At 43.6% G+C, this 24281-nt stretch overlaps 1 protein-coding gene across 1 annotated transcript in view; it reads right to left on the bottom strand.

Annotated features, from left to right (window-relative positions):
- LOC311224570 (cadherin-2-like) overlaps positions 1 to 24281 on the bottom strand; it is a gene marked incomplete at its 3' end in the record, with an annotated part of 162386 nt that overhangs the window by 15289 nt on the left and 122816 nt on the right. The window contains exons 11-14 of the mRNA XM_084309605.1: positions 17243 to 17385; positions 10361 to 10594; positions 8412 to 8645; positions 5628 to 5767 (exon numbers count right to left, since the gene is read on the bottom strand). Of these exons, the coding sequence (XP_084165731.1) occupies positions 5628 to 5767; positions 8412 to 8645; positions 10361 to 10594; positions 17243 to 17385 (751 nt within the window). The remainder of the gene's footprint in view (positions 1 to 5627; positions 5768 to 8411; positions 8646 to 10360; positions 10595 to 17242; positions 17386 to 24281) is intronic.

The following is a 24281-nucleotide window of genomic DNA, read 5'->3' as shown; positions in this document are numbered from 1 at the left end:
CCCCCGGCAGTCAGACACATGAACAAATAACACTAATGGCCGGCTACTGGCGTGTGGAGTAATACAGTGCTATTTTATCACTGTCTCTTTTTTTTCTTTTACACTATTTATTGCTTCTTTTTTGCACTACTTTATGTTGGTGCTGCTGCTAGAGGAGCCAATTACAAAGGATTTCACTGTACTGTATGTATGTGTGTGTGTATGTGTATGTGTGTGTGTGTGTGTGTGTGTGTGTGTCTTCCATGCTTTTATTGTGTATTCCCAGGAACGGTGTCTGCTTCTCATCCAGGGGTTTATATAGCGATGTCTGAGGACAAACCGTGTCCATAAAAACACAACAACGCAACAAATCAGATCAAATCCAATCCATGCTGACAAGATCCAGGCCAGGCTTCCAACGTGCGACGGGAGGATGTCTGGGAAGTGGCCTCCTCGCCAGACTGCCGTGAGTGACCGGACATCACTAATCCATATTCTCAGTGGTGGGGGCCCAAAGCGTGAAATAGCCCAAGCCACTAGAATGACTTACTTCCCTGTCAACGCTGTTCCCCAAGCGCCACCTTTCCACAAATTCCCAGAACGACAGGGAGCACCAATCCATATCCGGGTGAAGAATAGCCCCTCTCGCCGTGACTCCCCCCCCCCGACACCACAGCATTGCCGTGGCGATTAATGTGTATGGCCACACTCTCTCAGAGCTCCATCATGCGTGTACTATTTCAGTCTGTGTCCTACCCTGTCACAGGTCCTGCATGGATTCTAACTGGTCTGTGTCCTGCCCTCCCAGTGGTCCTGCATGGCTTCTAACTGGTCTGTGTCCTGCCCTCCCAGTGGTCCTGCATGGCTTCTAACTGGTCTGTGTCCTACCCTCCCAGTGGTCCTGCATGGCTTCTAACTGGTCTGTGTCCTGCCCTGTCACTGGTCCTGCATGGCTTCTAACTGGTCTGTGTCCTGCCCTGTCACTGGTCCTGCATGGCTTCTAACTGGTCTGTGTCCTTCCCTGTCACTGGTCCTGCATGGCTTCTAACTGGTCTGTGTCCTGCCCTGTCACTGGTCCTGCATGGCTTCTAACTGGTCTGTGTCCTGCCCTGTCACTGGTCCTGCATGGCTTCTAACTGGTCTGTGTCCTGCCCTCCCACTGGTCCTGCATGGCTTCTAACTGGTCTGTGTCCTACCCTCCCAGTGGTCCTGCATGGCTTCTAACTGGTCTGTGTCCTGCCCTCCCAGTGGTCCTGCATGGCTTCTAACTGGTCTGTGTCCTGCCCTCCCAGTGGTCCTGCATGGCTCATCTCATCCAGCTGCCAGTGGGAATGTGATGATTGAATTCCTTTGTTTTACATAAGAATGTGTTCTTAGTCGACTAGCCTGGTTAAATAACAATGTGTTCTTACTTCTTAGTCAACTAGCCTGGTTAAATAACAATGTGTTCTTAGTCAACTAGCCTGGTTAAATAAGAATGTATTCTTAGTCTACTAGCCTGGTTAACCTGTTAAGCCATATTTTAAAATCTATCTGATATCTGACATACCAGATCAATACTAAAATCTATCAGATATCTGACATACCAGATCCATAATACTAAAATCTATCTATCTGAGATACCAGAATGACCAAATCGCTGGCCAGTAGATGGGAGAAAAGTGCTCTGCAACATTCCTGAGCCACAAAAGGGTGATTGATGGTCGTTATGCAGGTGCGGCGTTTAGTGATTGGGTCCAGGTTGCACGAGCATGTTGGCACCAGTACCACAGGGTAACTAACCCCACTGAATATGTTTATTTTGCAGCAAGTAGTTTTGTTGCCGCCGCCATCTTTAGTTTTACGTATTTCCCCGTTCAAAACGACTGCAGTGCTCCATCTCCTCATTTCATAGACTGTCTCTAGTTTCAGTATGGCTGGTATAATACATCGATACACACTGAATATCGTCTATCTGTCATATGGTATTGTGGGTATTTTTTCTATCATTGAATTGTGATACACACAATGCTGTTGTCCAGATTAAAGCTGACTAAAGCAAATATGAATCAGATTTCCCACAAAACGATGTCTGAAATATGACCCTGCATCACACTTCATACCACCCTGCAGACCAAGGAAGATAAAGAGAAAGGATTTGATTAGTACTTGGTATCATGGGATGAGGAAGTGGTATCCCTGGTGTTTGTATGGATTTGTTGTGTGTGTGGGGTGGGTGGGGGTGGGAGGAGGGGAAGTGAAGCTTCTGTCCTGCTCATCCTCTCTCCTCCATCATCCTTGACCCCAGCTGTCGCCAAACACACACACACACACACACACACACAAATGCATGCACACTCACACACAAACACACACACATAGAAAGGCAAACACAAACATAGACACACAGACATAGAGGCATGCACACACACTCACACAATAATGTAAAACCACCATCCATCAGGATAGAGCCTACCAGTGTCTACCAATGCATGTTCTCCCTCTCTCTCACACACACACACACACACACACACCGACACACCGACACACACACCGACACACACACACACACACACACACACACACACACACACACACCGACACACACACACACACACACACACACACACACACACACACACACACACACACACACACACACACACACACACACACACACACACACACACACACACACACACACACACACACACACACACACACACACACATACACACACACACCTAGGGTAACCCTAACCCCAACCCTAACCCTAATTTAAGAAATGGTTAAATATTCGATATGTATGGTGAGGACTGAAGTTAATAATGATATTCATTAAAGAAAATTGGAACAATACATGAAAAAGACATGTTTTACTGAGATCGCAGTTTCGGTCACTAGGGAGACAGGTAGTGGGTTTTTTGAAGGTTGACTCGAGGGTTAAGCATTCTTTGTGCTTACTTCAATGTCATGTTGTCATCTTGTTAAGACAAATGTACTTACTGCACTGGCAGATTATTTTACTTGTTTCAAGAATTGTTCTTAATAATAATAATAATAATAATAATAATAATAATAATAATAATAATAATAATAATAATAATAATAATAATAATAATATATACAATGTGTAGGGGTGCTTTATATTTGTGGAACAAATCTCAAGGCGCTACAGTGTAGATTGTAGAAGAACATAAAAACTAGTAAGAGAGTAAAAAGTACATAAAATAAGTAGGGTTCCATATATTCAATTTATAGTGAAATGCAGTAAAACGCTGTTTGGCGGAGTTTCCTGGGATTACACAGAATTACTCTGAAACTATACTCATATTCACCATGGTATAAAACGGGAATGTATTGATGACAAAATTATCAGTTTTTTGCATCCTGACCATAATAAACTCAATGACAATCGACTATATCATTAGATCCATAGCTATAATATTTAATATAGTTTTAGCACTACAAACACCGTCATGTTCCCCCATTTCATTACAGCGCTGGCACAAACGGCCATACGCCCACAGCGACCTCTGGCGTCCAATGAGTTAACAAAGGGTTTTGTAACGTGTGCTCGAGTCACAACAACAGACTTCATCGTCAACTTTCACCACCTTCCCCCACTCGCACCTGCTCGGCTGTGGTCTCTTTCGGAGCGGAGGGTCCGTTGGCTACAATGGTGATCAATAATTTTCACCATCAGCGGTGATTGGTCAGTTCTAGACCACTCAGAACCTAGTCCTTCTAGTTGTCTTCAACAGCAGTAACAAGTATCTAAGAGGCGTCAGTACCTGGTCCTCCTCTCCACCTCCCTCCTCCTTCAGGATGTTATCTAAGAGGCGTCAGTACCTGGTCCTCCTCTCCACCTCCCTCCTCCTTCAGGATGTTATCTAAGAGGCGTCAGTACCTGGTCCTCCTCTCCACCTCCTCTCCACCTTCAGGATGTTATCTAAGAGGCGTCAGTACCTGGTCCTCCTCTCCACCTCCCTCCTCCTTCAGGATGTTATCTAAGAGGCGTCAGTACCTGGTCCTCCTCTCCACCTCCCTCCTCCTTCAGGATGTTATCTAAGAGGGGTCAGTACCTGGTCCTCCTCTCCACCTCCTCTCCACCTTCAGGATGTTATCTAAGAGGCGTCAGTACCTGGTCCTCCTCTCCACCTCCCTCCTCCTTCAGGATGTTATCTAAGGCTACGTTTAGACGAGCGTTTTGTGAACAGAAACCGCAAAAGTCGCCTTGCGGTTTCACTTTTAATTTTGCGTTTAGACGAGCGTTTTGGGGTGGAATTCTCTGTGCAGACGAGGCTGTAACGGCGGAGCACCGCTGTCACACGATTGGCGCATATGTCACATGACGTGCTGTGAAGACCCGCCCTACTCTGCCTCTGATTCGCAGACTGTGGATGGGGAATGTGATTGGACCAAAGCAGAGTCACTCACAGACAGTGGGTCCACTCACGCCGCGGGACAGATTCTTGTGTATTTAACCCTTTCACTGCCACACGACAGCCGGTTGTGTGATAGTAAAGGGTTAACCTTCTGTCGTGTGGCAGTGAAAGGGTTAAAAGTACTGCTATAACGCTACGTTCAGAACACAGAACGGCGCGGGCCAGTCGAGGCACCTGCTGGCCCTGTAATTGGAATGAGTACACTTTAAATCCTTTAACGAGGATCCATTGGAGGGCAAGTCTGGTGCCAGCAGCCGCAGTAATTCCAGCTCCAATAGCGTATCTTAAAACTGGACTGATTCTTGTGTCTTTAAAAGTACTGCCAATGTAGCCTTCAAGTGATCTCCGTTGATATAGTCAGACATACTTGCTTTGTTTACGTCTCGGCTACTGGCGCTTACCTGCTACCTGTGATGTAAGCAGTACGCGCGACCAGAGCCGTGACAACCCTTTCGTCATCGTTTTAACAGATTTATACGGTTTAATAGTTTAGACGAGAGCGCAAAGGTTTTGCGTTTCTAGGAATTCCACCCTGGAAGGTAGTCTCACTTTTTTGCGGTTTCACCCCGTAAAAACGCCGTTTCCGTATAAACGAAAGGCACATCCGTAAAAATATTTTTGCGGATTCACCTGCTAGCGTTTCCGTCTAAACGGGGCCTAAGAGGGGTCAGTACCTGGTCCTCCTCTCCACCTCCCTCCTCCTTCAGGATGTTATCTAAGAGGGGTCAGTACCTGGTCCTCCTCTCCACCTCCCTCCTCCTTCAGGATGTTATCTAAGAGGAGTCAGTACCTGGTCCTCCTCTCCACCTCCCTCCTCGTCCTCCTTCAGGATGTTATCTAAGAGGCGTCAGTACCTGGTGCTCCTCTCCACCACCCTCCTCCTTCAGGATGTTATCTAAGAGGGGTCAGTACCTGGTCCTCCTCTCCACCTCCCTCCTCGTCCTCCTTCAGGATGTTATCTAAGAGGGGTCAGTACCTGGTCCTCCTCTCCACCTCCCTCCTCGTCCTCCTTCAGGATGTTATCTAAGAGGGGTCAGTACCTGGTCCTCCTCTCCACCTCCCTCCTCGTCCTCCTTCAGGATGTTATCTAAGAGGGGTCAGTACCTGGTCCTCCTCTCCACCTCCTCTCCACCTTCAGGATGTTATCTAAGAGGGGTCAGTACCTGGTCCTCCTCTCCACCTCCCTCCTCCTTCAGGATGTTATCTAAGAGGGGTCAGTACCTGGTCCTCCTCTCCACCTCCCTCCTCGTCGTACTTCAGGATGTTGTCTCGCACATCATCCTCTGGGTCGATGAGAAGCTGCTTGGCCTGGCGCTCCTTGTCGCGCCTCTTCATCCACATGACGAAGACTAGTACCAGCACTGAGAGAGAGAGAGAGAGAGAGAGAGAGAGAGAGAGAGAGAGAGAGAGGGAGAGGGAGAGAGGAGAATGTTGGATGGGTGTAGATTCAAGATTCAAGAGGTTTATTCATCACATACATACACAAGACATATAGTGAAATGAAGGTGGCCATGCCCGCTTCCATTGTGCATAAAATACAAATAATAATAGAATAAAATAGAATAGAAATGAAATAGACATGATAAAGGTACTAAGGTAAAATACAAAAGGTAATAATGAGTCCTATGTACACTACTATACACTACACAGTTATACTCTATGTCACTATGCTATCCTAACTATACTCCATGGTGTAGATGGAGAGAAAGAGAAAGAGGGAGGGAGAGGAGAGGGTTGGATGGGTATAGACAAAGAGAGAGAGAGAGGGATGGATAGGGCGACGGAGAGGAGGAAACCTTTAGAGGGGTAGAGGAATAAATATGGATGGAGAGAGAGAGTGAGGGAGAAAGATAGGGAGGCCGGGGGAGAGAGAGGGAGGGAGATGAGAGGGTTGGAGAGGTAGAGGAAGATATATGGATGGAGAGAAAGAGGGAAGGAGGGAGGGAGATGAGGAGAGGGTTGGAGGAGTAGTGGAAGAGAGTGAGAGTGAAAGATGAAGAGAGAGGGGGAGAGAGACAGAGTGTGTGAGGGAGACCGAGATGGATGGAGAGAAAGGGGAGAGGAGGGAGAGAGACAGAGTGTGTGAGGGAGACCGAGATGGATGGAGAGAAAGAGGGAAGGAGGGAGAGATATGAGGAGAGGGTTGGAGGAGTAGCGGAAGAGAGTGAGAGTGAACGATGAAGAGAGAAGGGGAGAGAGACAGAGTGTATGAGGGAGACCGAGATGGAGGGAGAGGAGGAGACAGTTGGAGGGGTAGCATAAAACAGAGAGGGAGGGAGAGAGGTTTGGAGGGGTAGAGGGAGAGAGAGACAGAGTGTGTGAGAGAGGGAGATAGAGGGGGAGGGGTAGACAGAGAGAGATAGAGGCAGAGCAAGATATGAAGAGAAATATGGAGACAGGGTGAGAAAGAGAGAGAGAGAGGGGGGAATAAAGAGACAAACAGAAAATAAAAGAAACAAGAACAGAAGGATGAGGGATCACGTAGCGAAGGCTCTTTGCCGTTAATGCCGACATGTCTTTCTTCTACCACACCAGCCATTTTAAGAGGATCCGGCAGTTTTTTAAAAGCCTGACAATGGAGCATGATCAGCGATTCAACCTCCCGCTTTGATCCTCATAATCTGTGTGGATTTGAAGAGGGGGGAGGGAGAGGGCTGGGGTGGGGGGTAGTTGAGGGCCACGGGGGGCGGGTGAGGAGGAGTGGAGAAGTCGATCAAGGCAACACTAACAGACGGGGGCAAGGCGCAAACACTGCACACTCAGCATTTTCTTGCAGGCGCTAGGCAGAGGTGGCAGGTTGACTGTGGATTAGATGGCTTTTTAACGAGCCCCTCCAGACGTATTTTAAACCTTTATATATTGTTCTATACTGAATAACCATTTGTATAAATATGTTTTTTTCTCCACCAAATTGTTCAATAAACTACTGAAAATGGCTTTGCAGCATCTATACACCTTTACCCTCATTGAGATGCAAGGGTCTATAAATATGCAAATTGGCAACAAGCCAATTGATGTTTACCAGGAATTCCAAGTAGGCAGCTTATATTATTTCAGCTACTCAGCTTTCTGTGTTGTTGACGCTAAAGGTGACCACAAGTTACCACATATTGGATCATGATAGGGTTGACCTATTGCTGACAGCACACAGATTGCAGGGCAGTACAGAGAAACTCTCTCTCCATGGGAAGAATGTGAAAAAGGCACTCTGGTGACAAGGTCTGCACAAAAAAAGACCTGTAGTCGTGCCTACAAGAGCAGCTAACCAGACAAACATGTTTTTGAGTCGAGGGGATCTTTAAAGGCCATACTGTTGGATTGCAGATATACTGTATTTTGTGCAGATATTCTAAACATTTGCATGGCAAATAAATACATGAATAAATACATAAAAAATTACAAGGACACATTGCTGTGCTTTAAATTAATGAATAATTTATCTTTTCCAATTAAAATATCGTTGAACTTAGAAGTGATATCGAGTCCCATAAAAAAGAAAACAGTGATGCGGCACCAAGGTTTAGCCCACGGGGAGAGATAAAAACAAGTCTTAAAATGCGTTAAACGTTTGTCTTTGTGTGTGTGTAGGTGTGTGTGTGTCTGTATGTGTCTTTGTGTGTGTGTGTGTGTGTGTGTGTGTGTGTGTGTGTGTGTGTGTGTGTGTGGGTGTGTCTTTGTGTCTTTGTTTATGTGTGACTGTGTGCACCAAGTTTTAGCCCAAATTTGGGGAGAGATAACACAACTCTTAAAATGCATATATAGAGTGGCTGGGTAGCGCAGTGGACTAAGCACACGCCTACAACCGGAGAGACTCTGGGATCGAATCCAGCTGTCAGCTCCGCAGGCCGACAGTGGGGCAATGCACGCAACGACCAGGAAGGGAATTGGCATAACGACTAAATTGGGATGGGTGAAAAATACAGAAAGCCCAAAAAATAAATATAATAAAAAAAATATGTGTGTGTGGTTGTGTCTTTGTGTGTGCATGTGCATGTGCATGCTCACCAAGCAGTATGATGATACAGATGAGGATGGCGATGATGGCTCCGGTGCCCAGTCCTGCGGCGATGATGCGCTCCATGTCCACACAGTCGCCGTGGTGATCGCACGGACACACCTTGACACGCAGGTAGGACGTGTTGGACATGGGCAGGTTGCCCGAATCTGTGATGATGATGGGCACCTCATAGATCCCACTCTCCAGGAAGCCAATACGCAGACGCACCTGAGCATGCTCACCTGGAGAGAGAGAGAGGGAGATAGAGAGAGGGATGGAGAGAGATATATAGAGAGAGATAAACAGATACGAATTTACGAATTACCAGCTGACCAATCTATCTACGAGACTCATTCCTTCCTTATATTATAGACAACTTCTCTGTCCTTTATGGCCATGCGTTCAATGTAATGTCATTGTTATTGTTATTATATTGTACTTTCTATTATTCTTGATATGTGTATAGTATTGTATACTGTATGTATGTATAGTATTGTATACTGTATGTATAATATTGTATACTGCATGTATTGCTAATTATTTGTTAAAGGGTTCAGGTTTATCCATTTTCAGTTACAACCCTTTTCAGAATTCATACCCAGGGGAGTGTTCCGTGTATACGGGTAGGGCTGGGCGATATGGCCTCTAAATGATATCGCAATATTTTTTGGCCATATCACGATACACGATATATATCGCGATATTTTGACATTTCCTCTAAAGCACTTAAAAATGCTTGATTTAACCCTTTGATGCATACAGTCATGCCAATATGATGATTATAATAAGTCCCTGCAACATATGTTTGCATTATTAAACCATGAAGATGCTTTAAAAAATAATTTAATGAAAATGTACTAAGAGTAGTCTACTGACACACTAATAAAAAAAATTATTTACATCTAAGACCATTTATATAAAAACTCTTGGGTGCCTAAGACTTTTGCACAGTACTGTGTTTTCTATCCACTTTAGCCAAACACACACACACATATATATATATATATATATACACACTACTGTGAGAAAATAATAATCACACACAAAGGGATAATGGCTTATAGCAGACTTAATGATTTTAGAATATTTCAGATAATGAAATTAAATGTTTATATCATCAACTATCCAGTTAGTATTTATACTGTAACGTTTGGCTACTTTAAATCATTGAATGTAGAGAGAGAGCGAGAGCGAGAGAGAGAGAGAGAGACAGAGAGAGAGAGAGAGAGAGAGAGAGAGAGAGAGAGAGAGGGCGAGAGAGCCCCCCCCCCCCCCCCTCGGATTTTGTTCTAGGTTTGCGTTTTGATCGTCTAAGCTGCCGTAGGTGATGATGTCACACTCGAATGTAAACAGGAAGAGTTTAACACACGGAGATGGAAACTGGATGATATACAGAAACGAATAACCAATAAATATGAAGTTATGTTTAAACTTCTGTTGTCAAGCGTTGTCCCCCCCTTTCCTCACGAATGGAACTAGTGTTGTGGAGTCCGCTTTGAGCGTTTTCCAGGGTTAGCAGCTAACGACGCTAGTTAGCTTAGCATAGTCCTCATGGATAACTTGGTTAGCAGCTAATGTTAGCCCATTGCTCGTGTCAATTAAATTGCATGTCATTAAAGGTCCGCGCTGGTCTGTCTAATGAAATTACAATTGCATGTAATTTAAGGTCCGCGCTGGTCATGTGTCTATAATGAAATGAGAGGACAGCTCTGCGCAAAAGCAAGTCTCATCTCAGCCGCAACGTGACAACATATACACACGATGTTCACGATATAGTAATTTACTACATCTCATGTAGAACAAGCCGTGATACATCGAGTATACTCGATATATCGCCCAGCCCTATATACGGGTACATGTTCTGTTCAGAACTGAGAACACTACAATAGAATAAAGACAGACAGACAGACAGACAGACAGAGAAGACAGACAGACGGATGAAGGTGCACATGCTCACCACTGAGGCGTGAGAGAGTCCAGTTCCTGCGCGTATCGGCGGGGCGGTTGGCGAGCTCGAAGGCAAAGGGTCCAGCGTTGGGCGTGAGGTCTGGGTCGGAGGCGGTGATGTTGATGCCGTTGGGGTCCGGCTTCTCGCACATCTCCACCTCGGGCGGGTAGACGCTTGGCGCGTTGTCATTGATGTCCAGGAGCTCCATCTGGAGGGTGCCCGTCCCGCTGGCAGGGGGGTTTCCTGGAAGAAAACATGTTAAAGGAACACACCAACATTATGGGAAATGCACTTACCATCTTCTCCAGAGTCAGACAACAGGATTGATAGCGATTTCCTCTCTGTGTGTTCAGTAGAAAGCTGTCGGGCTGCAAGCTAGCCTAGCTTAGCACAAATGAATGGAAGCGAACCAGCAAGTGGTCCGTATCCGTATTCATCCAGATACAGTAGCTTTCTACTGAACGCACATAGAGGAAATTGGTATCTGTCATTTTAAGACAATCATATGATCTGTTCTGCCCTGATCACCAACTACAATCAAGTACAAAGTCATAACAGTACAACTGTTCCATATATCAGATCATGAATATCTAAATAGATATTTTTAATTAACGAATATCGCATGAGAGATAGTACTTTATACTTATACTTTAGATCAGCATGGATGTGTGAAACAACAGCAGGTTGGAGTGGCGGGCACGTGAGGCTCAGTGGAGACAACTAAGTGGAGTCACTAAAATTAGTGTTTCAGTTCCCAGAGATAGATGAGTAATAAACATACTCATGTTTAGTAGGCTAGCTGTATACTTTGTATACTTTTTATGTATTCAGAAAGTATACTAAAGTTGTGTTAAATTGAAACCACTTAAGCTGTACTTGGTGTGTTAACCTCTTAACATGCACCGGGTCTTATACGACCCGTTTTGCACTCGCGGCACTCGTTTTTAATGCGATCCAATGCTGGTGGTACTTAAAATGTGATTAAATATCAGATTACAAGAGGAGTCACAAGAGGAAAACTACATTATCTAACTAAGGACATCTGATTTCCGTCAATCTGCATTCTCAAAGCAGCACATGGATGGAATGTTAAGTGCTGCTTTGAGAAATTAAGAACAGGTCAGTCACTAGACAGTTAAGAACATGTCCTTTGATAGACAGTTAATAACAGGTCCTCTACAAGACAGTTAAGAACATGTCCTTTGATAGACAGTTAAGAACCGGTCCTCTACAAGACAGTTAAGAACAGGTCCTTTAATACAGTTAATAACAGGTAATTTACTAGACAGTTTGGAAAATGTCTGTCAACACACACCTTGTATTCTGCTAAACTGTCCTGTTGCTTGACTTGCTCATATCTGTAATTGTTTATGTCTGTCTTTGCTCATATCTGCCTTTGCTCATGTCTGCCTTTGCTCATGTCTGTCTTTGCTCATATCTGCCTTTGCTCATGTCTGCCTTTGCTCATGTCTGTCTTTACTCATGTCTGTCTTTGCTCATGTCTGGTTGTGCTTTTATTGTTGCTCAACAACCCCTCTTAAATAAAAGATAGGATGTGAGGAAAGAAGAGAAGACAGAGATAGATAAAGAGAGAGAGAGACACAGAGAGAGACAGGGAGAGAAAGACAGAGAGAGAGACAGAGAGAGACACACACACAGAGACACACACACACACACGCACAGAGAGAGATAGAGAAATAGATAGAGAAAGAGAGATAGATATAGAGATAAAGAGAGAGATAGAGATATATATATATATATATATATAGAAATAGAGAGAGCAATAGAGAGAGATACAGAGAGAGATACATATACAGAGAGACAGAGACAGAGAGACACAGAGAGCGAAAGAGAGAGATAGAGAGATATATATAGATACCGGTAGATATATATAGAGAGAGAAATAGAGAGAGAAATAGAGAGAGATACAGGGAGAGATACAGATACAGAGAGGCATAGACAGAGGCTGCGGTTACACCTTTCGTTTCATTTTCGTTTCATTGTCATACGCGTTTCGCCGCGACGTCCTGCGCCTCGAGTCACACTTTCGTTTTTTTTTTTTTTTTGTCACCTGAGCACACTGATGTAGTACACTGCCAAAGCAGTAGGTGGCAGTAGGTGGCGAACATGAAGGCAATTTCAACCAATCAGAACTTGAATGTGCCAATACACTTCCTGGTAGCTCCAGCAAAGAAAATGTCAACAAGGCAGACGCCTATGGGCGCCACCATCTTGCCTATTTACTCAATGCAGCAATTCTTTTTCAGCAAAGCCTAATAAAAGTGCAATAAACAAAACGGATACATTCACTGTGTGTTCTGCCTGTCATTTGTTGATGAAACAAAACTAACATCAACACAAGTGACCACCAAGAGCGGATAGTTTAGTCTAAAAAAAGATCGGTAGCATTGTTAGCTGCATGCTAACGTCAATGGAGTATGCCATTATAACAGTATAGCATTGTGGCTAGAAGCTAACGTTAGCTCACGCTATTTAGCCAGCACCAAACTGATGATATCGAGAGCTATCAGTAGTTAGATAACATTAGAGACAACGCTGTGTGTATTAAACAAAGGTGAATAGATGACTGGGCCATTTTTTTTAATGCTTGTTAAGTTGAAAGAGGAGCTTTGAGCTAACAGGATCTGATAGCTCACGTTAGCCAGCTGCTCATGCAATCGGTAATGCTAGCAGAATGAATGGATGTAAACTTTATTTAACATATTGCATATGGGTACAATACAATACGGCTCAATACAAACAATTGTTAAGGGAATGCAGACTGTTGTAGCTTGGACTGGGATCCTTATAACAATAACTTGACAACACATGGTAGCTGCAGCTATTTGGGACAGCTCTGCCTCTGTCCCAAACACACACACACACACACACTCTGTTGTCACCGGAAGGGCACGCAGATGGTATCTACTGCGCATGGGCGTTTTCGCAACAACGGCTCATGCAGACTACACGCTGTTGTCGGCGCGTTTTTTAGCGGTTCTCCAAAACGCAAACACAATTTAGCGTTTCAGCCGTATCCACAAAAAAACACCAAAAAACGCATTTCTGTGTAATAGGGACATGAAACGTATTCAAAAACGTATAAAAAAACGCCACAAAAACACCAGTCTAACCATGGCCAGAGAGACACAGAGAGAGAAAGAGAGAGAGACAGAGAGATAGAGAGAGAGACAGAGAGAGATAAAGAGAGAGAGACAAAGGGAGAGACATAGAGAGAGAGAGGGTGGGAGAGACAGAGAGCGATATACATATAGAGTGAGGGGGAGAGACAGACATAGAGAGAGCCAGACAGACAGACAGACAGACAGACAGACAGACAGACAGACAGACAGACAGACAGACAAACAGACAGACAGAGAGACAGAGAGAGAGAGAAAGAGATGTATGTCAGGGAGATAATTCAGCCATGCACATCTGATTAGCCTGTGTGTGTGTGTCCATCCATCTCCATGCCTGTGTGTGTGTGTGTGTGTGTGTGTATGCATGCATGTAGTCTATCTTTGTCTCTGTGTGTGAGTATGTGTTAGCTTGTGCGCGTCGATCTGTGTGTATGTGAATATGTTTATCTGTCTGTGTGTGTGTGTGTGTGTGTGTGTGTGTGTGTGTGTGTGTGTGTGTGTGTGTGTGTGTGTGTGAGGGGGGGCTGCTGTGTGTATGTGCTTGGCAGTATATTCAAAGCTTAGAGACAGAGAACAGCAGGATCTCTGTGTGGCGTATACAGGGTGCAGACGGGGGAGAGAAGCGGATAGCAGAGCCTATTTTCTCTGCCGTCAGAGATTCTCTATAAACTATTTTCCATTCTTGAAGACAGAGGGTCCTCTTCTCTCACCGCCGTGGTCAAGAAGGCATTCGCTAATGGAACCAATTGCGATGGAATCTAATTAATCCGGATAGTAGTGCCGTTCATTAACGGGGGCAAAAGTCATTCCATTTGACATTTTTCCTGAAAAATGAAGAATGAAGAATGATGAATGAAGAATGAAGAATGAAGAACCCAACTGAAGGCTCCAGTAGTTTGCGTGCATTCGCCCCTTCTTCCCCTTTGCAGTGAGCCTCATCAACAAGGCCCGGACCCTCACTGACCCCCCCCCCCCCCCCCCCCCACTGTGTTACATTAACACACCCCTACTGGACTAATTAGTGGATATACTTGACCACATCCTGCCCAGTTGTACAGCCCTGGCCTATTCCTATAGATTTTTACTTATAATTGTACTCTATATAATTGTATATTCTATTGTGCTATATTTAATTTAGTTTATATCCCATTTAATTTTATTCAACCTCTTTATTTACAGTTGTACAGCCCTGGCCTATATTTCATTTCATTATTATATTCTATTGTGCTTAACTTAGTTCATATTTCACTACATTTTACTCCACCTCTTTATTGTATTATCTGTCTGTTAATGTCTGTCTGCTAATGTCGCACCGAAAACGACCAAAACAAATTCCTTGTATGTGAAAACTACTTGGCAATAAAGACTTTTCTGATTCTGATTCTGATAGCCAACACATTGCAGCTTTTGTGTGAGAAGTTATTTAGCATTTTTCACATTATTATTTGTATTTGAAAGTTGACAACAAATTCAACTTAGTGTCAAAATGTTCAGAACACCTTCAAACTTGTAAAATGAGGTCCAATATGTACCTTGATTTCTATGGTAAAGAAATCACATTCAGCCAAAACCTCTACATGTGTCATTGTGGTGAATGGAGCCTGTGCTGCTTAGTCTAAGGTTGGAGGCCAGGAAGCTAATGTGTAGCTCATGTGACAAATGACAGGAAATGAGAAGGACTTGACCAGTCTCCCTTTAAAATGTCTTTGGTGATATCTGTTCTATCAACATAAAGTTGAATCCGTTTCATTGGAGGCTGGTAAGGCAAATTAACTGCACTTATCCACCCCTGAAAAATAATAGCATTAAGAGGGGGAACGTCATTCTTAATTTCTTCTGTCTATAGCAGTAGCAGTACCATAGTTTGTCCCGCTATGTGGACATGTTGTCTCCTTGTGTTTGCATGGGTTTCCTCCAGTTACTTTGGTTTCCTCCCACACCAAAGGCCACGCAAGCTACACCTGCCATTGCCCTTGACCAAGATACTGGCATGACAACTGGAGTCGGTCCCCGGGTGCCTCTCTCTGGCTGCCCACTCCTCCTCAGTGGTTAGACAGAGTTAAATGCAAAGGACTAATGTCCCCACAGGGATTCAAATGTTTTATCCTTGTAACAAACGTGTCAAGAAATAGAACAAGGGGTCTGGCATTTTTCGTTCAGAATTGATTGAAGCTAGCAGCATCCTCTTTGCCTAGAAACACAAGGCGACCCTTGGCCTGACTCATGCACTGCTACGAAAGACTTGCTAGAACTAGAAAACTATCCGGACAAACACATAGATTATGAATTTGACTTTGAGTGCTGCTGGGTTTTTACAAATGATTCCTCTGGCAGGGTTGTGGAACAGCAGAGTAGAAGTGCAACAGACCAATGTAGGACCTCTACAAGCACATGCTAACACATGGAAACCCAAATCAAGAATTCCAGTATGTTATTTCCATGGTCTAGGAAAGTAAAACAAATAATGTTTGAACATGAGCTACTCTCTCTCCCAAAGCCAGGAAGCAGAGAAGTAAGACTCAAACCTGTGATGTCATCAGGTATACAGTCTGGAGCTGCTCCAGTGGCAATTAATGGGAGACTGATTTTGTGGACTCACATACTTTCTGTTTGAGTTTTTACACCAAAATGTGTTCCAAAAGGTATTCTATGGTGGTTGGAATTATTCTTTTTGGATTACCTTCTGGCTAAGGTAAGGACCCCCTATGTCTATTTTACCGTACCTGAAACATGTTTCTGTAACGATCACAGTTTCTTACTTTGCCGGACATAAACCAAGCGTTTTGTAACAATCGCATTTTTGGGGTAAGACTATCCCCCCCCCCCCCCTTGATAATTTTGTGAAGGCACATGTGTATAATGGTATATACCTTTGATTTGGGAGCATTTTTGTTGTTTCATGGGATCAACCAGAACGGTTTGGGCTTATTGCATATAACGCGTTTTATCTCACGCTTATGTAAAAAGACTGAATTATCTAGGAAATGGGCGATGTTTAGCGTGTAATAAACTACAGTGTGTAGAAACAAACTCTTTTTTCCATGTTGGACTACAAGTAGTGTCTGCCAAATGAGCCACACCATTGTCTCCACAGCTATAATACAGAACACACACACAGCTCTGCAAACATCGTGAAACACAGCAAAAGTGACCATTTTAATCTGGCCTGGAGCGGCAGAGATACGGAAAGCATATGGCGATGAATGAGTTAAAGGTAATGTAAGTGGTATTCTTTTTTTGTTAAAATAAGTGATCCACATGTTAAAATAATAGCTCAACATTCATATGACCATCACTGGTATAGTGTTGATATGAGTGTTTGGTCAGTAACATGGGTCTCCCATTCCCTCTGCTCTGCAGTAAAGACAAAATACATTTTCTGGTATCCCGTTCCCACTTTATCCAATCAGGATATAGAACTCCACACTGTAAAAACAAGAAATAAAAACTATTTTTAAGTGATTATGTGCTTGAAACAAGTCAAATAATCTGCCAGTACAGGAAGCAAATGTGGCTTGGCAAGATTTCTTGAAATAAGTACAAATATCTAGAGTTCTCTTTCCTGATTGGATAAAGTGGGAAGGGATACCAGAAAATGTATTTTCTGTTCACTGTAGACCGGATGTTACTGACCAAACACTATATCAGTGATGGCTGTCAGAATGTAAAACTATTTAACACATATTTTAACAAAAAAATACCACTTACAGCTTCTTTAACCTGAGTATCCTGGCTGGTAGATGTGTCTCACCGTTGTCAGAGGCCATGAAGGTGACGTTGTAGCGATTGTTCTTCACATAGGGAGACTCTCTGTCCAAGGTAGCAATCGTGGAAATCCGCCCATTAACCGGATCGATCTCCAGCCAATTGGCAGGGTCAAACAGCTTGGAGTACCTGGGTTCAGCCAATGAGAGAGAACGTTTCACATGGGAACAGCTTGTTATATGCTTCCTCACAGGACTGATACATCACAACAAGCCAGTTGTCAATGTATTCTCACTAGGGATTTCGTGGCATACGCTACAAACAGTTTCAATTTCGTAGCATTTCCTATGAACTGTGAAAAGCTGTCACTTCTCTGTGGCTTTTGCGGTTAAATCAATGTTATGGTTAAGATTAGGGTTATGATTAGGGTAATGGTTAGGGTAATGGTTAGGGTCAGGTAAATGGTAAATGGTAAATGACTGCATTCATATAACACTTTTATCCAAAGCGCTTTACAATTTGTTCCTCACATTTTACCCATTCACTCACACATTCACACAGCGACGGCGACCATGCAAGGTGCCAACCTGCTCATCGGGAGCGGTTAGGGGTTAATTGTCTTGCTCAAGGACACTTCGACACGCTGCCCAGGAGGAGTGGGAATCGAACTGAGAACCTCTGGATTACCAGATGACTGCTCTACCTCCTGAGCCACTGTTGCCCCCAGTTTAGGGTTAGGGGTTGGGTTTCAGGGCGGGGGGTTATGGTTAGGGTTATGGTTAGGGTCAGGGTTAGGGTTAGCGGTGGGGTTATGGTTAACAACCTGCAGTGGTTTAGCATGATGTGAAGCAGATAGTCAAGCATCATTATCTCAGCCTGGGGAGCCAAGGTTTTAAAGCATAAATACACCTCTAAAACAGAACTCACATCTGTCATTTAATGGAACAATAATTACGAGCAAATCTTTTCCAGAGCTATTAAACCTGAATACTCCTTGGAGAGCAAGAACCCTACAAGTCTGTTTTAATTCTGCTCTCAAAGTGGAGCTTTGTGTACATTCATAGTTAAAGGGAAAAATAAACCCAAAAGCAGAATTGACATTGTGCTAGTCCAATAGTCTTGGACAGTTCAATCAATACTTAACCTCTAAATAAGAGATAACTGTCTCCCTAAGCTGGAAACCAGGGCTTTTCTCTCCCCTGTCTGTCAGCAGGTTCCCAGGTCCATACATGGCCCTCTTCCTGCCTCACAATCACTCTGTCTACTTGCATTTCTACCAAAGGTAGCCGCATTTCTGGCAGACGCTCTCTGATTGGCCGACGTCAGTTTCTACACTGGTTAAGCTTAGGCAATCTTCGAAGTTGGTTAAGGTTAGGCAAGTTCTTTCGACGGTTAAGCTTAGGCACTCTTTCGAAGTTGGTTAAGGTTAGAGTTTGTCTTGGAGCATGGCAATAGAACGCCAGGTAGTTTGCAGGCTGTTTGACGTGGAAATGGGCAAAGACACAGCTCGTCACGCTATTGGGCGCACATGTAACATGACCAGAAACGTCTGCCAGAAATGCGGCTACGGAAAGTATAGACGCTGTCTACCTGGGCCGGCCTACACACCTGAGAACCCTCACGTCATCAAGGAGCTGGGATAAGAGGCCTGCACTCCTAAGTATAGACGCTGTCTACCTGGGCCGGCCTACACACCTGAGAACCCTCACGTCATCAAGGAGCTGGGATAAGAGGCCTGCACTCCTGCCACTCCTTGTCCGAGTGTTGTTTACACCTCCCATGGTATAGGACTCTATTCAAGACCTCAGCGTTCATGGAATCATGTTTTTTTGTGCCCAGTGGCAGTGACTATTGCTCTATACTAACTCTTGTTCTCTGATGTCCACGCGCGCACACACACACACACACACACACACACACACACACACACACACACACACACACACACACACACACACACACACACACACACACACACACACAACAAACACGCACGCACGCACGCACGCACACACACACACACACACACACACACACACACACACACACCTACACACCCACTAAAAATCAATGTCCTTTTCCAGAAATCATGACCCGGTTACTCAAGATAAACCACAGACCTTGTTCTGAGCAGTTTCAGGAAGGAACTATTGTCTACCAAAGTACACCCTCCATAATAATGTCTGTGGGCGGTGCTCGAGGGCCACTAGATTCATCATTGTTAAGGTGGAGGGGAAAGCATCAATCATTCGCTTCCCTCGTCCAGGTTTCCCTCGGCCAGGTTTCTGACGGATTTGAACCGGTGACCCTCCTGGCACAAGCCCACTTCTCTACACACTCAATTTGCATATTCATACGGTCCTTGAGGGTAAGGGTGTAGATTTAAGATAAGCCATAATTTATTGTACAATTTGGAGGAAAGGTACCGTAATTCCTCTAATAGTAACCGGTATTCAATTAAAAACCGGGTCTCTATTAATGACCGGGTGCGCTGTTGAGCTAAGCAATTATAAAGGCGCTCCCATAGTCCAGCAGACTGTACACAGAGCAGACTCCGCGGACTCTTGAGCTTTGATCTCAGCGGACAGCAGACCCACAGGTGGGAAGCTCCTATTTTCTGACGCGCGGACATCCGCGCCGCTGACTTGGTGTCACACAAAACGCTGCTCGGCGTTTTGGTTGACATCGAACTGCATTTAATGTGACGCCGATCTGCATTTTACTCTGAACACTCGCTCTGTGCCAAGAGAGATGTTTGAATGGCTTTTCTAAATGAAGTGTGTAAAATTGCCAGTTTTATTTCGAAATATTGGAAACGGAGATAACATAGAATGTTATCTCCGTTTCCAATATTTTGAAATAAAACTGGTGCTTTTATTTCATGCAATGCGTGTCTTTTCAGCACCACGCGCTGTCCACCTCAAGCCTATACGGTACATTGCATCTCGCTGCCTATATACCTGTTATTCAAGTGCGTAAAACTGCCCGTTTTATTATCGAAATATTGGAAACGGAGATAACATACTCTTTATTTTGACATCGGATGACGACGACATGACAGAAGTTGAACAGCGTGGGGACAATTGTGTAAACTGCCGCGTGACATGTAGGAAATTGGTCCGCGGAGGTCCGCTCGACTATGAAGGCTCAAAGAGTCCGCGCGGACCTCCGCGGGGTCTGCTCTGTGTACAGTCTGCTGGACTATGGGAGCGCCTTAAGCCGGCCTCCTAATTCAAGCCGGGTTTCATGTATATTAGAGTTATTGTTGTTATATGCTGGCCTGGCTGTGCAGTAAATACCATATAATGGTATGGTGTTAATGTTTACCAAGAGCGTAAGCCTACCTCAGAATTGTATAAAACGAAGTTATTATTATTATTATTATTATTATTATTATTATTATTATTATTATTATTATTATTATTATTATTATTATTATTATTATTATTATTATTATTATTATTATTATTATTATTATACCAGTATTGTGATTGCACTTTTTTTGACCACCTGTAATTGCACTGTTTACTACCGTATTTCATACAGTACTTGCTTGGTTTCAATAAATGAACCCAGTCCATTTACTGGGTTCAAACTGACACAAAATGTTGATTTATTCATTATGATCTGTTTGAAAATTAGAAATATAGGCCTCTCTCTTATACAGGCCTCCTCCTAATACAAGCCTGGTATCCGCTACAGTTGAAACAAATACAAGCCGGGGTTACTATTAGAGGAATTACGGTATACAAATATATACAAATTGTTATTCATATGTGGAAACTGTTTAAAGGGTTTAAAATACATCTAGAGCAGGGGAACTTTAATATTAACCTCTTCCACCCGGTACCGGACCGCAAATGACATCACGTCATAAATCATTCTCTCTAGACTGTATGACAGAATGTTTGTTTTCCCCCCCAAATGTATCCAACAGTAAACATCCTAACGATGTCACAACAGCAGCCATGGTGTATATTTTCAGCAATACGTTTGTTTACCAATAGGTTAGTGTAATGAAATATGAGTTTAAGAATTGTATTCAATAGATCGCGAATTTCGACTGGAAATAAATCCGAGCAGCCATTTGTCTGTAGTCATTATGATGAAGGAAAGACAGAGCTTTCAATGAGCGTTGAAATCTCGAAAAACTACATCTAGGGTTCTCCAGCTTTCTGGAAGCGAATGACTGATTATTATTTTTTATTTCTCTTATTTCTCTGGATTATATACCACAAAACTGAACGTTATTGGCATAGTTTGGAGCGCAATTAGTTTGTCTCCCTCCTGTGAACATTTAGCAACAATCCGCATTCCAAACAGATTCAAAAGGGCAGACCTGTCACAAAAATAAAAAGCTGAATGTATTTACAGTAGATTTAATTTTCGGTTCTTCATGCACGCCTGGTGATACTAAATCCAAATTGAACTCTGGCATTGGAAAGAGTAGATTTGGCCCAATCCATAGATGTGCAAGTTGGCTATAATAAGGTCATTTATAGGCCTCATATTCAATATTCTATAATAATATTTCAAATTGCATGGGTCCGGATGGCAGAATTCAGTACTGTATCTACAAAACATTCTGTTTAATCATCTTCCCTTTATTCATTTCCTTATATTTTTTTGTACACGTGATCTCAAGAAGGTAGTGAACAGTGGCATTTTTTCATGTCTGGTCATTTTTAGCATGGTGTTATTCACTGTCAAAAGAAAAATCATAATTCATATTCTCCTTTGTTTCATCACAATTTAAGCAAGCCTACTAATAGACACAATATTTATGACACTGGGAATACATTCACTGAGGTCCATAGATGTCCCTAGATACCAAGAACATGCAAATGGACCTTGTAGAAGTGGAGAAATCTCCATTTACTTAGGTATGTATTTTAGGCGGATTTTCAGAAAATAGGGCTCGGGCTTAACTCATTCAGCGCCGGAGGTATATGCCCGATATAGGTCTAGATGGCCACCGCTTTAATCAATGGGAGGAGTGGGAGATTTGCGAGTGCTTAAAATATATCTTAAATTATGGCTATGGGTCTAATACACTCGTCGATTATCAGTGAGTTGCTTGCAGTCAACATGTACAAAACGGATTGTTTTTTCATCTGTACATTTCCGTTTTATACCGTTTTAAATACGAGTATAGTTTTGGTGATTTCTAGTAATTCCAGAGAAAGACGCAATAATAGCCCTTTAGTGGAATACACAAAACACGTTGTAATTTTTCGGCTGATTATCGAATCTTCCTGAAATCAATGCTAGATCATAATTATTATCCTTCCTCGTGCACGCATGCAATGTTGTTTAGACCGGCGCAGATCTATCGTTGAAATAACGATTAAAACCCGACTATAGCCTACTCATGATTGGCGCTCAAGCGATGGCGAGTTAACCCGACTATCATCGGGTCTGGCGTCCAATGAGTTAAGAGGTTAAAGGAACACGGCAACATTATGGGAAATATGCTTACTGTTACAAAGGATCAGATTAAACCGAATATATATATTTATTTATTGATATATATTGCATAGTATTTGTATATCGTTTGATATCCCCTGTATATTCCTTGTACATATACACGGAATATCCCTTTAGCCCAGACCATAATAGTTCATTCTCCTATTGGACAGCGGTCCACCGGCGCCAGGGACCGGCCTCCGGAGCCAGGTTCAAAGTCACCGTCAAGATGTGTCTGGACATGCCCGCCCTTGCCCAGGGATACGCGACAGAAATGAAAGTGGAACTAGTTTGTGCACCGTGCGTATAAATACGGCGCAGGTGAATGTAGAAGCCCCTTACCTCCTTACCCTCCGTACCCTTACCTTCCTTAGCATGTTACCGATAAGTTGAAGCCTCACCCACGATACAACGTGCGGTGAAGTATGGCCTGTTTGGCCTCAGAATAGAGCATCGAGACCGCGTGCGAATTAATAACTGAATTGTCAGAGTTTGGCGCTATACCGTCGAGTGCGACATATTTCTATTGAGTCTTTAATAGTCTATTTGTGTATAGTGTATCGTGCGGTTAGAATTCTACAGTGACCAGCATCTCCAACGCTTTCTCGTATTAGCTAGATTTCTTATCCAGGCTGGGCCGACCGCATGGCGCTTTCACCCGAGGAGACCTAGGCGAGAGCCGTATGGACATGTACACTGGATTAATCTACCCGACGACTACATAGCCCTTTGCGGCTGGAATATATTTGCTTTGGCCTTGTGATTTATGGAGCGGAGAACCAGCCAACGCTGCACGTGTTGGATTTACCCCGAGAGGAGTCAAGTCGAGTCGGCGCTCAGAGAGCCTGAGGCCGCCTAGCTTTCTTCCCTGTGGAGCTACAGTCTACAAGAGAACCAAGCTGTATTCGTCTGTGGATCAAGAGGCTACTGCACCGGCTTCTGTACCTGAAGTCTCCCTAGTCATCGTTGACCAGACGTCCTACTACCGACAGATCTTCTACCCCCCCTGCTGGCTTACAACCAGTGGGAACCCCTTCCAGTATCTTCCGCTATATTACTAGTGCACCATAGATATAATTCCCTCAGATTCAGGTTGTATAATTACCTCCTGCGTAACCAGAGAATGGACATTCGTTATTGATTTGCCTACGCATACTCCTTTGCCTTACAAGTGCATTCAAAGAATAATGTAAAGTATCCTATGTACCTTTTGCTCCATTAAATACTTGATTAATACCTTTGACTGGAACCGATTTCATTGTGGGAAGTGTTCATCATATTCATATATCGTGTACTGTATGGCCAGTAATTAAAGTACATAAAGCGGTAGTGGTTTAATGATACCATACTTATCAATACAGTCAGGGAATTGTACCCCTCAGTTACAATTGGTCCTTCGAGCCGGATGGTAACTAGTGTAATATTAATATAGTGGTATTAATATTGACATGGCCTATGATGAACACTCCACAAAACGGTTCTCCTAAAGTAGATCGCCCGCAGCGTAGACGGCAGACACCTCAGTACTTAGAGGATTACGTTGCCAGTATACTACCTAGCCTTCTACAGACGGTAAACGCGGAAAAAGTAGATAGTAAAATTATGTCCGACCCTATCGC

This window comes from Notolepis coatsorum (genome assembly GCF_963971535.1).
Source record: "Notolepis coatsorum genome assembly, chromosome: 3".
In the NCBI taxonomy this organism is placed as follows: Eukaryota; Metazoa; Chordata; class Actinopteri; order Aulopiformes; family Paralepididae; genus Notolepis; species Notolepis coatsorum.
This window is presented reverse-complemented; position numbering and strand designations above follow the sequence as displayed.